The sequence below is a fragment of the Saccopteryx bilineata genome, chromosome 6 (genome assembly GCF_036850765.1).
Source record: "Saccopteryx bilineata isolate mSacBil1 chromosome 6, mSacBil1_pri_phased_curated, whole genome shotgun sequence".
NCBI lineage: Eukaryota > Metazoa > Chordata > Mammalia > Chiroptera > Emballonuridae > Saccopteryx > Saccopteryx bilineata.
Genome location: NC_089495.1, coordinates 205,862,324 through 205,875,174, shown reverse-complemented (window position 1 = coordinate 205,875,174; position 12,851 = coordinate 205,862,324). Strand labels below are relative to the sequence as shown.

General features: G+C 55.1%; 1 protein-coding gene across 10 annotated transcripts in view; it reads right to left on the bottom strand.

Moving 5' to 3' along the window:
- Window positions 1-4,179: 4,179 nt before the first annotated feature.
- Window positions 4,180-12,851, bottom strand: part of FAM110A (family with sequence similarity 110 member A) — a 36,339-nt gene continuing 27,667 nt past the window's right edge. For 2 of the 10 annotated variants that reach the window (XM_066234353.1, XM_066234357.1), the window contains exon 2: window positions 4,180-5,727. In XM_066234353.1, the coding sequence (XP_066090450.1) occupies window positions 4,743-5,633 (891 nt within the window). In that variant the 5' untranslated portion in view covers window positions 5,634-5,727 and the 3' untranslated portion in view covers window positions 4,180-4,742. Of the gene's footprint in view, window positions 5,728-7,632; window positions 8,029-8,089; window positions 8,142-8,612; window positions 8,885-8,982; window positions 9,212-12,851 lie in introns of those variants that run through there. The other 8 variants (XM_066234349.1, XM_066234351.1, XM_066234348.1 and 5 more) reach the window with 8 other exon arrangements.

Below are 12,851 nucleotides of genomic sequence, written 5' to 3'. Positions count from 1 at the left end.
TAATACGTGATTTGGCTTGGCAGGGAACAATTCTTACGTCGTTATCATATCAATAACACTAGGTATTCATTTCATGGAAATTGTGACCCAGTGTGGACTAAAAGCAGAGGAAGGTGAGACCAGTTAAAACCTCCCTGATCATATTAATTATAAAAAGAAACCATTTTCCACCACTCACTGGGTTAATGGGCATTATTCTAGACACTTTACATGCAGAATCCTCACAACCCAGCCACTTAAATATTTATGTTACTCACATTTCACCAGTGATGAGCCGAAGGCACAAGAAGGTTAAGTCACTTGCCCAAAGTCCTATGTATGACCAGTGGGGGGGAGGGGGGAGGCTGGAGGACTCAAACCCCAGCAGGCAGGCAGGCAGGCAGGCTGCAGAAGCCATAGATGAACACCTCAGGCCAGAAAGTAGGTCAGTATCTGCCTAAAATTAATCATAAACAAACAAACAAACAAAAACAGTCGGAGAAAAACATGTTACTTAGAAATCTAGAGAAAACTACCAGAAGGAACTGTTAAGAGCTGACTTGGCTGCTTGGAGGAAGTTGGGCTGGGGTGAGAGGGCTAGGCCAGGAGGAGGCTTTCGGTTGGAACTATTTAATTTACAGGTATACGGGGATAGCTAGCTATCCCCACGAGGCGGGGACAGGAACCGACAGGGAAGGGACACGAGGGAACTTTCCACGTTGGTCGTGCGGCTCTGCATCCTGATTGGGGGGGGTTTGGGGTACAGTATACTCTCATCTGAACTCAGCAAAGGGGTACCTTGAAGATCTATGCATTTCACTGTATATAAATTTTACCTTCCCATTCTCCCCCCAAAAAGATAAAAGAACTGTAAACAAACACTACTGAACTATATAGCTAATGACGCCAGTAAGAGGAAGGGTGCTAATGTTTGTTACTTACTTTGAAAAGCTTCAGGAAGACACGCCGTCTTAATAGATGGGTCGACGAGTCTCAGAAAGAATCTGCCTGAATAGATGGGTAGACTAGATGCCTGATCTAGCAAATCTAGCAACATATTAAGATGTGTGCAAATATGTTTACTGTGTAATTCTTTCAAATTTTCTTTACGTTTGATATTTTTCTTAATAAAGTGTTGGAGAAAATATGTGACTATCTTATCTGAAAAATAATATTAAAAATTTAAAAACCTGAATGGGGTTTGAGCCTGGGTGGACCCGCACGACTCTAAGCCCTCCCCCTGTGCACGTCTATGTGGCAGGGACAGCTGTCACAGTGATCACACCCATATCCCCACCTTAGCCTGAATCCTAGAGTCAGGGACCTATAGCCTAATTCTTCGGTCCTTCCATGCTCCTCTGTCTGTCAGGCAGGGTGGGGGGGTCTTCTTCCCCACTCCACCCCACCCCACCTGTCTTCTTGAAAGCCTCAGGAGCAGAACCAGAACCATCTCACCTGGAGCAGTAAAGTGGCCCTCTAGCTCCACCCCATCCTCTGCCAAGAGGGTAAACTGAGGTCTGGTGGCAGCTGGGGTCAGGTGCCTTTCCCAGGGGCCTGTGACACCTTCACGACAAGTGAGCAGCCAGGCTGCCGGTCTCCCAAGCCTCCCAAGCCCACGTGTATATAATTAGCCGGTGGGAAATAGATCAGGGGGCAGATCTCATCTCTGTCTAATTAGGGGCTCGGCAGCTGGGGCCAGTCTGGCCTGGGGGAGCTGCGCTGGGGGCCGGGGTGGCAGCTGCGGGCCCGCCGAGGGGCTCCAAGGCAGTGGCTGCCGCTCACTGCCCCCCGCGCTCCAACTGGAGGTGGAACAATAGAGGGGCCGTCTCCACAGATCCCTGAGGCTGGAGAGGCAGGGGAGGCTGGCAAGGCTGAGGGCCGGTGGGGGGCAGTGGTGGGAGCCCCAGCCGCTCCCCACACAGACCCCCACATGGGAGGGGGCAGGCTCCAAACTCCTGGCAGAGGGGAAGCCAGCCCTCCAGAACCGGGGAATGAATGTCTGCTGGAGAAGTCAAGGCTCAGTCTGGCACCCTGCACATTTTTAAGAATCCCTTTCTGCTCTCTTCCTCACGGACCTTCCCAATGCCCTTCTCGGCGACCCCAGGCCCAGCTCCTGGGGACAGCTCTGGTCTTCAGGCAGACGTCCCTAAACAATACCAGCTCCGTGTTGTATGACTATGTGCGTACTGCTAGCTGTTGGCCCCCGCCCCACCAAGGCTAGGGCAGGGCCCCTATCTGTCTCACCCACTGCTGAGCACCCAGTAGGTGCTCAATAAAAGTGACCAGGCCTGACCAGGTGGTGGCGCAGTGGATAGTGTCGGACTGGGATGCGGAGGACCCAGGTTTGAGACCCCGAGGTCGCCAGATTGAGCGCGGGCTCATCTGGTTTGAGCAAAGCTCACCAGCTTGGACCCAAGATCGCTGGCTTGAGCAAGGGGTTACTCGGTCTGCTGTAGCCCCGTGGTCAAGGCACATATGAGAAAGCAATCAATGAACAACTAAGGTGTCGCAACGAAAAATTGATGATTGATGCTTCTCATCTCTCTCCATTCTTGTCTGTCTGTTCCTATCTATCCCTCTCTCTGCTCTCTCTCTTAAAAAAAAAAAAAAAAAAAAAAAAAAGTGACCAGCAGGACAAGCTGCCAGGATGGCAAAGACGTAAGGCAAGGGTCAAAAGGATCAGGGAGCCACGGCCTGGCATGTCCGCAAGCCAGAACGCAGACCTGCGCTGGGACAGCCCACAAGCCACCGCCCTTCCTGCTCAAAGACAAGGGATGACCTTCTCAGGTGATCCTCGAAAGGTCATCTTGAGGATTCGGTGACCGGACGCGTGTAAAGGGTCTACGCCCAGCCTTATGCCTCCCCCAGGAACAAGGGGTCTCCCAGCCTCAATTTCTTCACATGTAACTGCAGCCAACATACCCACCCTCTTGTGTTTTGGGGTGCTGCTGGCAGGTCACAGCAAGGGGCAATGCACAGCGCAAAATTCTGGCCAGGTTGCCCGGAGGGCCAGTCTTTGACCCCCTCGAAGGATCCCACCTCTGAGGAACCTGCCCAGATTATCCACCTGCCCCCATCACCCCTTTAACAAAGGGACCAGGAAGCCCAGCTCGTATATTACCAACCCCGTGGGGCACGAATGGGCAGGTCGCCACCCTCCCTGTGCCCATCTCTTCACCTGTGTCATGGGGGGAGGGGGTGGACTCCATTCTCATGGGCTCTCACAGAATCCTCCTCTATAACCCAATTTCCCTCTTGTCTCCTTTAATTGCCGGGCCTAGCCCAATCCCCCTGCAGCTGGTTGTAGACTGTCAAGACAGACAGACAGACAGCTAGGCTGACCTGGATGTTTGTCAACAGCCCAACGGAAATCTCCTCTTTATGCTTTAAATAAAAGCTACATCAAACCTGTCACCAGGGCCCCCATAGAGCTTCCTGTTTCTGAGCGCTGCGGCCAGGGCAGCCCGCATGGAAGGAAGCACCACCCAGCCCCTCCCCGCTCCCACCCAAGGGCGGGCAGAGGCCACCCAGCCTTTCATCCTTTGTGTCCCAGGCTGGCCCGTCCACTGACTGCTCCACCAGCCGAGGTGAGGGCTCCGAACAGGTAACTGACCTGGAGGGAGACAGGAAGGCGCCCAGACCTCGAAGCCCCGTGCTCTGGGGCTCTGTCCGCCTTCCCCCCGCTCCCAGCCTGTGTGGTCTAGCCCTTCCACGGAGGCCCAGAGGGGGAGGTGGGCTTGATCAGGGGCACCCAGAGCTGGAAGCCAGTGCACTCATTTTGTGCTGTCCACCCCAAGTCCCTCTTCCTTCAGGACTGCCACTTCCAACCCCCACGTCTGTGGCCCATGTGACCACAAGCTCAGGTTTTGCCCTCACTGGGCTTCCCCTGGGGAACTGGGAAGTCAGAGCACTAACGGTCAGGGTCGGGGTCGGGAGGGTCCCGACCCTGTCAGCCTCTCCCCTGCAGGGCAGTTCCCCTTCCTGGTCCGTCCCAGCTCACTCAGTGGCTGGACCCAGCTTCTTCTTTCATGAAGGAAGCACCGCAGCTTTCCTGAGGATCCCTGAAGCCAGGCCAGCCACTGACCTCCTGTCCCCCCAGACCCTGGGGTAAACAACTCCTAGGTTTAGGAGGCCCCACCCCAAGACTTCTCCCACCCCTTCCCCTTGTGGACACAGAAGAGTCTGATGACCCAGTCCGTGAAAAACAAGCATGTGCATTTTATTAACCAAAAGGGAGGGAAGCCCGAGCAGTGCAGACTCCTTCCAGTCCCTCCTACAATCTACCCACCCAGGCCAGGCTGCAAGGCCTGGGAACAGGGGCTAGACCCCTCTTCCCTGACCCCACCCCAGGGTGAGTTCCCAGGGAGCCAGGGCCCATTGGGTAAGGAAGAGGGAGTCAGCAAAGGACAGATGCCAGGGAAGAACGAGAGAGCCACTGCGTAGACCAACAGGGTAGAGATCCCCGGCCCCTCACTCTCTGTGGGAGGGCTAAGTGCCCCAAACCCGGGCAGAGGAACCAAGCAGAGGTACACTCATGTCAAAACCCCTACATGTGACAAATCCAGAGTGCTCCTACTCTCCCCGCGCTCAGTCCTTGCCGGATGGATGCTGGCCCAGCCTTTGAGCCTTTACCTCTGTGCCAAGTTCACAAAAGGCAGCAGTCTCTGGTCTGCCGCAAACCAGGGAAAGGGTGCAGGAGAGATCAAGGGGCCAACCGCCTCTCTAAGATCAGCCCTGCGCAGAATGAAGAGTCCAGTGAAGGCCTATCCCTCCGCCGCTGGGGTCTCCCGCGCTTTCCGCAGCCCGTACAGCCATTTGATGACACGGGCATTGCGTTCAACCACTGACACGCCATAGGGGACGCGCTCCCGGGCCCGCTCCTCAACGGTGGCAGAGCTGCGGTGGGAGCAGCCCCCCTCGGAGCTGCCTGGACCAGCACTGGGCCCAGCCAGAGACACTATGTCTGAGCTGGCCCGCGCCAGGTGGGCCACACCCAACCCACGTGCCTCCTCCGGGTCCAAGCCACAGAAGTTAAAAAATCGCTCCAGGTCGGCGGCTGCCCGCGAGAAGCGCTCACTCAGGTCCGACTTTGAGCGTTGCAAACCTGAGGGTCGGGCTGGGCTGGAGGTGGAGGTGGCAGTGCTTGGTGATGGACAGGGCTGGGCAGGTGAGGCCGGCAGGGGACGGACATCCACTCGGCGGACCGCAGTCGTACTGGGCGGTGGGCGTGGGGGGGTGGCTGGGGGGTCCTGGTGGGCTCCCTCTGCCTGTCCAGGGGTACGGCTAGCCTCGGCAGGGGACACAGGGCTATCACACAAGTCGATGAGGTTGCTAAGGATGTCCATGTCCAGCTGGGGCCGGCGGCCAGGGCCAGGCAGGGCTCGGCGGCTAGAAGGGAGCACAGTGTGGCGAGTCCCGGGGCTGAAGAGCGGCTGCTTGGACAGCAGGGGCTGCACAGGCTCCTGGCGGGTGTTGGCCACATGCAGGCTCTTGACGTACTTGGCCTTGTCAGCCTCCAGGCGCTCCACAGCACTAGGTTTCCGGGCTCCGCTGTCCGCAGGCCGCCGGAGCAGGTAGCTGGGGACCTTGGTCCGCAGGCGGAAAGGTAGGGCGGGGGTGTCCCGGGCTCCGGGAGACAGCATGTCCACGGGCATGGCTGTTACATACCCCAAGGCTTTCTGTACGAAGCGACTGGCGAAATGAGACAGCGATCCAGGCAGAAAGTTGGCAGCTAGACGCCGGCAACGACTGCAGGGGAGGAAAGAGAAGGGGCTGAGCACACTCAGACAAAGGCTCAGCAAACACTGGGAGAAGCAGCAGACGCCTTCCCCATTAAAAGTGAAGGCCACGCCCCTGACTCGCAGGGAGCCAATCAGAAGGCAGGACCAGCGCCAGCTGAAGGGTTTGTGACTCCGCCCACACCCCTCCCCGCTCGGGGGGACCGGACTCAACCCGGGCAGAGAGAAAAAAGGTGCCACAGAGAAAAACTGTGCACAGCCTGAGCAGAAAAGACAGCGCAAGGCACACTTTAAAGAAAGCAAAGCAGGCTCCTAGCCGTGTGCCGGGCACCAGCCGGCTCAACCTCCGTGGGTCTTCTTAACAGCTCCATTTTTTCAAATGGGGAAACTGAAGCCCAGGGAGGCAACCAATATGATGAAGCTAAGTCAGCGAGTCGGATGGTGGCTCTACTCCTTGACTCCAAGCAAGGAGGTGCTGGCATAGGAGTCTTGGGGTTGGGTAACCAAGAGAAAGGGCTCCAACCCAATCTGGGCTGGCCACAGGAAGGCTGGTACCACCTCCACCCCTCACCCACCCAAGCAGGAAGCTTGCCCTGTGCTACCCACCAGCCTAGACATGCCAGGCTCCAGGCACAGCAGCAGAGCTCATGGGGGAGGAGTGTAGAAAATCGCCACCCCCGCCACAGTGGAGCACAGACAGTATCAGCTTCCAGTATGGGACTCCAATGCCAGGCTCTTGAACGCCTGTCACAGGGAAATGTCAGCCCTAAGCTATGCCACTCCGCTCGGAGTGCCTGAAGATCATGGAGCCCTGCTTGGGGGCATCCAGCAGACTCTTGATGTGCCAGCAGCAGAGCATGAGTGCCCACAGGCAGGAATGCCCACACCTGGGTGCACAAGTACCCACATAATCACCTAGGCATCAGAGCCTGGTGTCCCAGGGATCAGGCCATCCCTGTCACTTTTTCAAAGGAAGGCCTGGGACCACAAAGTGTCCCTGCAGTCTCCCTAGAGATGGGCCACAAGAAAACCTGCAGACCAGGTCCTGAACCTTCTCATCTGTTAACTGGGGGAGGAAGGCTCTGTCTAGGTGATATAACCAAGAGGACTTGTAGTTCCGGCCATCTAGAGCTGTCCTTTCTAATTCAACAGACACTAGCCACAACCTTAGCTTTAAATTTAAATGAAATAAAAGCTTACAGCTAGGTTCCTGAACCACCCTAGCCACATTTCAAGTGCTCTGCAGCCAGAGGTACCTAGTGGTCACAACAACGGACCACACAGATTGGAGCATTTCCATTCTTAGCAGAAAGCTAAGTCTAGATCGGGGTGAGATGCAGGGATCTCTGCTGTATGCTGGACGTTGACACCGTCCTCTCTGGCAATCCTCCACCAAGCCAGCGAGCTGGGTCACTGTCACCTCACTTTACAGACGCAGAAACTGAGACTCAGAGAAGGTACCAACCTAGGTCCTAGAGCAGATCAATAACACCCAATCCATATATGAAGCTGACTTCACTTATCTACTACCTCTATGGTAGTTTTCCTCTTTGTTGTCCCATTCCTCTAAAGTATCAGCTCCGTGAGGGTGAGAGCCGGGGAGATCATCTGTGTTGCTCACTGTATCTAAGTTTCAAGAGGTTGCTCTTGACACACAACAGGTGTTCAATACAGTTTTATTGACTTGAAATGCCTACTGGGGCCAGATGTGAACGGGCAGACCAGGGAAAAACTATAGAAGGGCACACCCAATCTGCTGCAGGACATGGGTCCCAGGTGGTAAGTGTGGGATATTCTAGGAAGCTGGAAATCCAGAAGTGCAGGAAAATTCTAGATTCTTAAATGTTAGCAGATTAAATAATAATAATAAAACATTGCATGTACAGGGTGAACAAAACGTGTTTTGCAAACATACCTGCTACCCGTCCCATCTGGCCCAGCCCTCCGGAGACATCTGGGCAATGGCAAGTTGAGAACAGAACATTGGGGGCTGCTGGCCCCGAGCCAGAGCTATACCCCAAGTAGAAGGGGTCCAGTAGGTGAGGAAGGAAGGCGGTCCCACTCAGGGCAGACCCCCAGGAGACCTCAGGAGGGAAGGGGCTGACAGGAAAGGCAGCCCTGCTGAGCCCAGTCGTTGAAGTAGCTAGACTCTGCCCCGCCCCGGGCTGCCGCCTCCCAAACCAGTCGGACCTGTCAGCGGTGCTGGTTCCCCAGCACCGTCCCACCATCGGGGAGCGGGAGACGGGGTCAGATGGGAAGAGGCAGGGCACAAACCCCGCACACCCTCTGCTCAGGCCCCTACCCTCTCTGGTCTGACCCCCTCCCCCAGGTGTGAAGAGCCGTGCCCACCTGCCTGGGGCTTGGCCACCCACCTGATGTTCTTTGTGCAAGCTGCTTCAGCTCTTACAGACTCGGTTTCCTCATCTGTGAAACGTTAAAAACAGACTTCCCTGAGCCTCCAGGTCACCTCAAGGATGCACAGGCAGAACAGGCTGAGGACCTTCTTCAGCATGGGGCAAAAAGGTGGCTCACCAGGAATGGGGCTCCTTGTTTGTCTTAGGACTTCCGTCCAACTCTGCAGACCCCTCCCCTCCCCCCTGCAGGGATTTCTAAGCACTCTCCGAAGAGTCTGTGGGTGTCAGCCCAGGGCCACGGACCAGGGAGGCAGAGGATAGAGGCTAGTCCATGAGCTGATCTAAATAAGCCCCATTTCACAGGTGGGCAAACAGAAATGCCAGGGTCCCAGTCCCCAGGTGGGACTCGACCTCTCTAAGTCTCTGGACCTCCTCTCATCCCGGAACTCCTCACCCATGGATTTCAAACGCTACCCACAAATGGCCCCAAACGCCCCGGGCTGGCCCTTCTCCTTGGCATCTCTGGGGCATGCATCCTCACCTTGTCCCCTCCCCATCGGCCGCCTGAAGGCAGCCCCCGCAGGAGGAGAGAGGGAGTAGGGGCGGCTCGGCTCCCGGCCTGGCTTCTGCCTTTCCTGACTTCGAGGCCAATCTTAGGAACTCCCAGCGCCGGAGGGCACCGCGAGCCCAGCCCAGCTGCAGCGCGCTGTGACTCTGGCCACTGGTCGCCCCTCTCCAAGCCCAGACTGGCCTGGCTTTCAAATGAGGGGACTGCCGCACGGTTTCTGTGGTTTCCATCCAGGCCGGACACTGAGCCCCTGCCCCCCTCCCCGCCTTCCCCAGCGAGGAGTAATGGGTGCCCGGGCCGCCCCCTGCCCCAATCCGGCGCCCCCAGCTCCGCCCGCACTTACCGGGCTGTGCCCACGCCGCTACTCCGTGCCCCCCCCCCACCCCTACCCACCTGGGGCTCAAGTAACAAGCTTTTGCGCAACTTCCGGCGGCCGGTGGCAAGCGGGTGAACCCGCCGACCCAGGTGTTACCCGAAAAGAGAGAAGGGAAGCCAGGCAGCAGCCAGAAGCCGAGCCCAGATGCGCTGGCAGCGGGCTCCGCGCCAGGACCGGGTCCTAGCCGCCCAGGGCCCACGCCAGGAAGCTCTTCCGTGCGCCGGGCACGCCCATTCCACAGCCGCACTGCCCCCAGCCGCACCGCCCAGGTATGGAGTCCCCGTGGCCCACGCCCACAAGCGTGTCCACCATGGCGATGGAAAATCTGAGTCCTCCCTACAGCCTCAGTGACCGCCAGTTTACGTTCGCTGTGCTGGGCATGAGAAAGTGTTTTTCCTGGTATATCAATGACCCATTTTAATCTTCCCAACAACTCCTATGAGGTGAGCTCTATTATTTTCCCCAACAAGGGAATCTTGAGGCTGGGACAAGCTGAATCAGTCGCCCAAAGTTATCCTGAGGAGTCCAACCCGGGTACCTTGCCTCCAGACCAAGCCTTAACCCCACCCCTTTCTAGCTGTGTGTCCCTGAGCAGCTCACTGGACCTCTCTGGCCCTCCACTCTGCATCAGACCTTCCAGACTGGGTCAGAGTGAGCTCTTAGGTCCTGAGAGCGCCTATAGAAGCTTTGAGCAAGCTGCAAACATTAGTAACAACAGCAATGAGTAATAATAACAACTAAAAAGTTTGAGTACCAGGTACTGTACTTATTTAAATCTCTGGACAACAGCCCCGCCCACCACCCAAGGAACCATTTTGATTCCCATTTTTGGAGGAGACAGTAGCCCTGCTGGAAGGAAGGAATCCCTGGGAGGGAGGTGACTGTCTCCCCTGCACCCTAAGCCCTGTTATGTCACCTCAGGTGGCACATTTGATTAGGCTGTGATAGAATTGGGGCGGAGGGCATGGGAAGACAGGAAGTGACTCAAGCAAAGGCTCTCCAGCCCCGGAGAGGGAGTCAACCCTGAGGCCCCCTCCAGCCCCGGAGCCTGAGTTTAGAGGGTTGAGGGAGGCAACAGGGCCATCGTTCCCCACAATGGCCTGCTGGGTCCCCTCCTGGCCCTCCGCCGAGGCAGCAACGGGGTGGCGGAAGGTTCAGTTCGGCACTGATAGTAGGAAAGGCAAAGCAACAATAACAGTTTTCATAATAAAACAGGTAAGACTTTTTCTGAGTGTTTTCTCTGGACCTGGCAGACTTCTAAGCTCTTTATGTATGTTAACTAATTTAATCCTCGCAGCCTCCCTGTGGGATAGGTACTACTAGTGTTTTACACTTGAGAAAACTGAGGCACAGAGAGGTGGGGCCACTTGCCTGAAGTCACAAAGCTGGTAACTGGCAGAGCCAGGAATGTGAACCCAGGTATGGGTCTTGGTGGGAAGAGGGAGAACAGATCTCCAGTATTGGGCTTCGGCCACTCATTAAGGGGTCCTAAGGAATCTACAGACTCCCTCTCTGGACCCCAGAGGGAGAAGCTACCTTACGAAGCACTCCCAGGCTATATGGTCTGGGTCTCAGTTTCCTCAGCTATAAAACAGGGAAAACAATAGCCATGTTTTCCCAACAGAAATCAGATCTCATCATTCCTCTCCTTAAAACCCCCTCTGTCTCCCCATCACCTTAGAATAAAATCCAAGCTGGTCCCTCAGCCCCCCCCATCCAGTCCCCGCCCTCCTCTCCCACCTCTTTGCCTAGCTCTTCTGCATTGCCACATAGACCTCCCCGCTGTTCCTGAACACACCAAGGTCTTTACTGCCTCAGGGCCTTTGCACCATCTGTGCTGCACCCAGACCCTCTTCCCTCATCTCCTTCAGGTTGCACTTCAAATGTCACCTCCTCAGAGAGAGTCCCCTGAGCACTCTGAGGCTCCCGCCAACTCTCTCCCCTGGTCTGTTCCCTTCCACGTGTTCATTATACCCTGTTATTCTGGACGTCCACTTGTCTGTCATGTGTATCTCCCCCACTGGGCTGAGAACTCTACCACACTCTTCCAAACAGTCTTTCTCTAGGGACCAAACACAGGAGGGGACACCACTGACCAACTGGCAGGACTGGAAGCAGGCTACCTCAGAGGCCAAGGCCCCTCAGCACCAAGCCCCCTCCCAACCCCAGACCTGCCCAGGCCTTCACCCACCTGCCCACTCCTCCTCCAGCCTCAAGTCACCGCTCTGGCCACTTCTAGCTGAGCCCTGTCCTGTCCCTAAACGTCTGCACACACTGAGTCTGCTGCCTGCAGTCTTCCCACTCTGTGTCCTTCCTCTGTAGCCACCTCTGCAGCATGGACTCTGGAACCAGCCTGCCAGGGTTCGAATCCCAGCTCCCCCAGTGATCAGCTATTCAACTTCTCCACACCTCTGTTCCCTCAGCTGTAAGACAGGACTCCCAACACTGCCTCCCTCCAAGCATGAGATCTGTGCCTGACAAACGCCACCGAAGTGTGAGCTGTGATAACTAGTCCACCTGCCAGATGCTCCAGTGCCCAGCTCCTGGGTGAGGGCTTCATCAGCCCAGAATGTTAACCCACTTCTGTCAGAGGTTATAAATCTAAGAGTGTAGTCACCTGAATCAACATTTCTCCAAAGAAGGTATACAAACAGACAGTAAGTGTGTAAAGGCATGCTCAACATCACTAAGCATTAGGAAAATGTAAATCAGAACCACAGTGAGATACCATGTGACGTCCATTAAGATGGACATTATTAAAAGAAAATAAAACCACCAGAAATAGCAAGTATTATTAAGGCTGTAGAGAAATTAGAACCCTCGTGCACTGTGGGGAATATAAATGGTACAGCTACTGTGAAAAGAGTATGTCAGTTAGGCAAACATTTCTAAACAGAATTACTACAGGCAATTCTACCTCTGGGTATTTACCCAAAATAATTAAAAGCAGGGAAGTGAACAGATATTTGTACACCCACATTCATAGTAGCATCATGCACAGTAGCCAAAAGGTAGAAGCCACCCAAGTGACTGTTAATGGATTAAACAAAATGTGGTATCTACATACAACGGAACATTACTCAGCTTTAAGATGGAAGGAAGTTCTGACCCGTGCTATACCACAGGTGAACCTTGAAGACATTATCCTAAGTGAAATAAGCAGACACAAAAAGACAAATACTGTGTGATTCCAGTTGTATGAGTACCCAGAGTAGACAAATCCATCGCGACAGAATGGTGGTTGCCAGGGGCCGGATGGGAGGAGAACGGGGAGTTCGTGTTTCACGAGTATAGAATTTCCATCTGGGAAGATGAAAACGTTCAAGGGACGGGCAGTGGCGACGGTCACACGACAAAGAGGAGGCCCTTAATGCCACTGCACGGTACACTTAAAAATGGTTAAAACGGTCCATTTTATCTGAACACATTTTACAAAAAAAAAAAAAAGAGAGAGAAAGAGCGAGTACAGAGTCTGGAGCCAGACGTCACAGGTTTGAATTCCAGCCCTCGGTGACCTTGGGCTCAGTTTCACTTTGGGAGGTAGAAATAATAACTGGGAACTACCTTCTATCAGAGTACAGAGGGAATTCAGTGGGCTCCTACTTATACTGTACTTGCACACAGTGAGTGTTCAAGAGGTGTGAGTGGTTTTCACTCTTTGCTAAGGGGACAGAAGGTCTGGTTTCTGATGTCTAGAATTTCCACGACACCCTGCACCCCCCACCTCTTCCTTCCACCTGCTTCTCTCCTTCTCTTCCGTGGAACCCCAGCCCAGACTTCGGAGGAGACAGGGAGGCCCTCACCTGCCCCGGAGGAGGATCAGGAAGGCTCCAAGC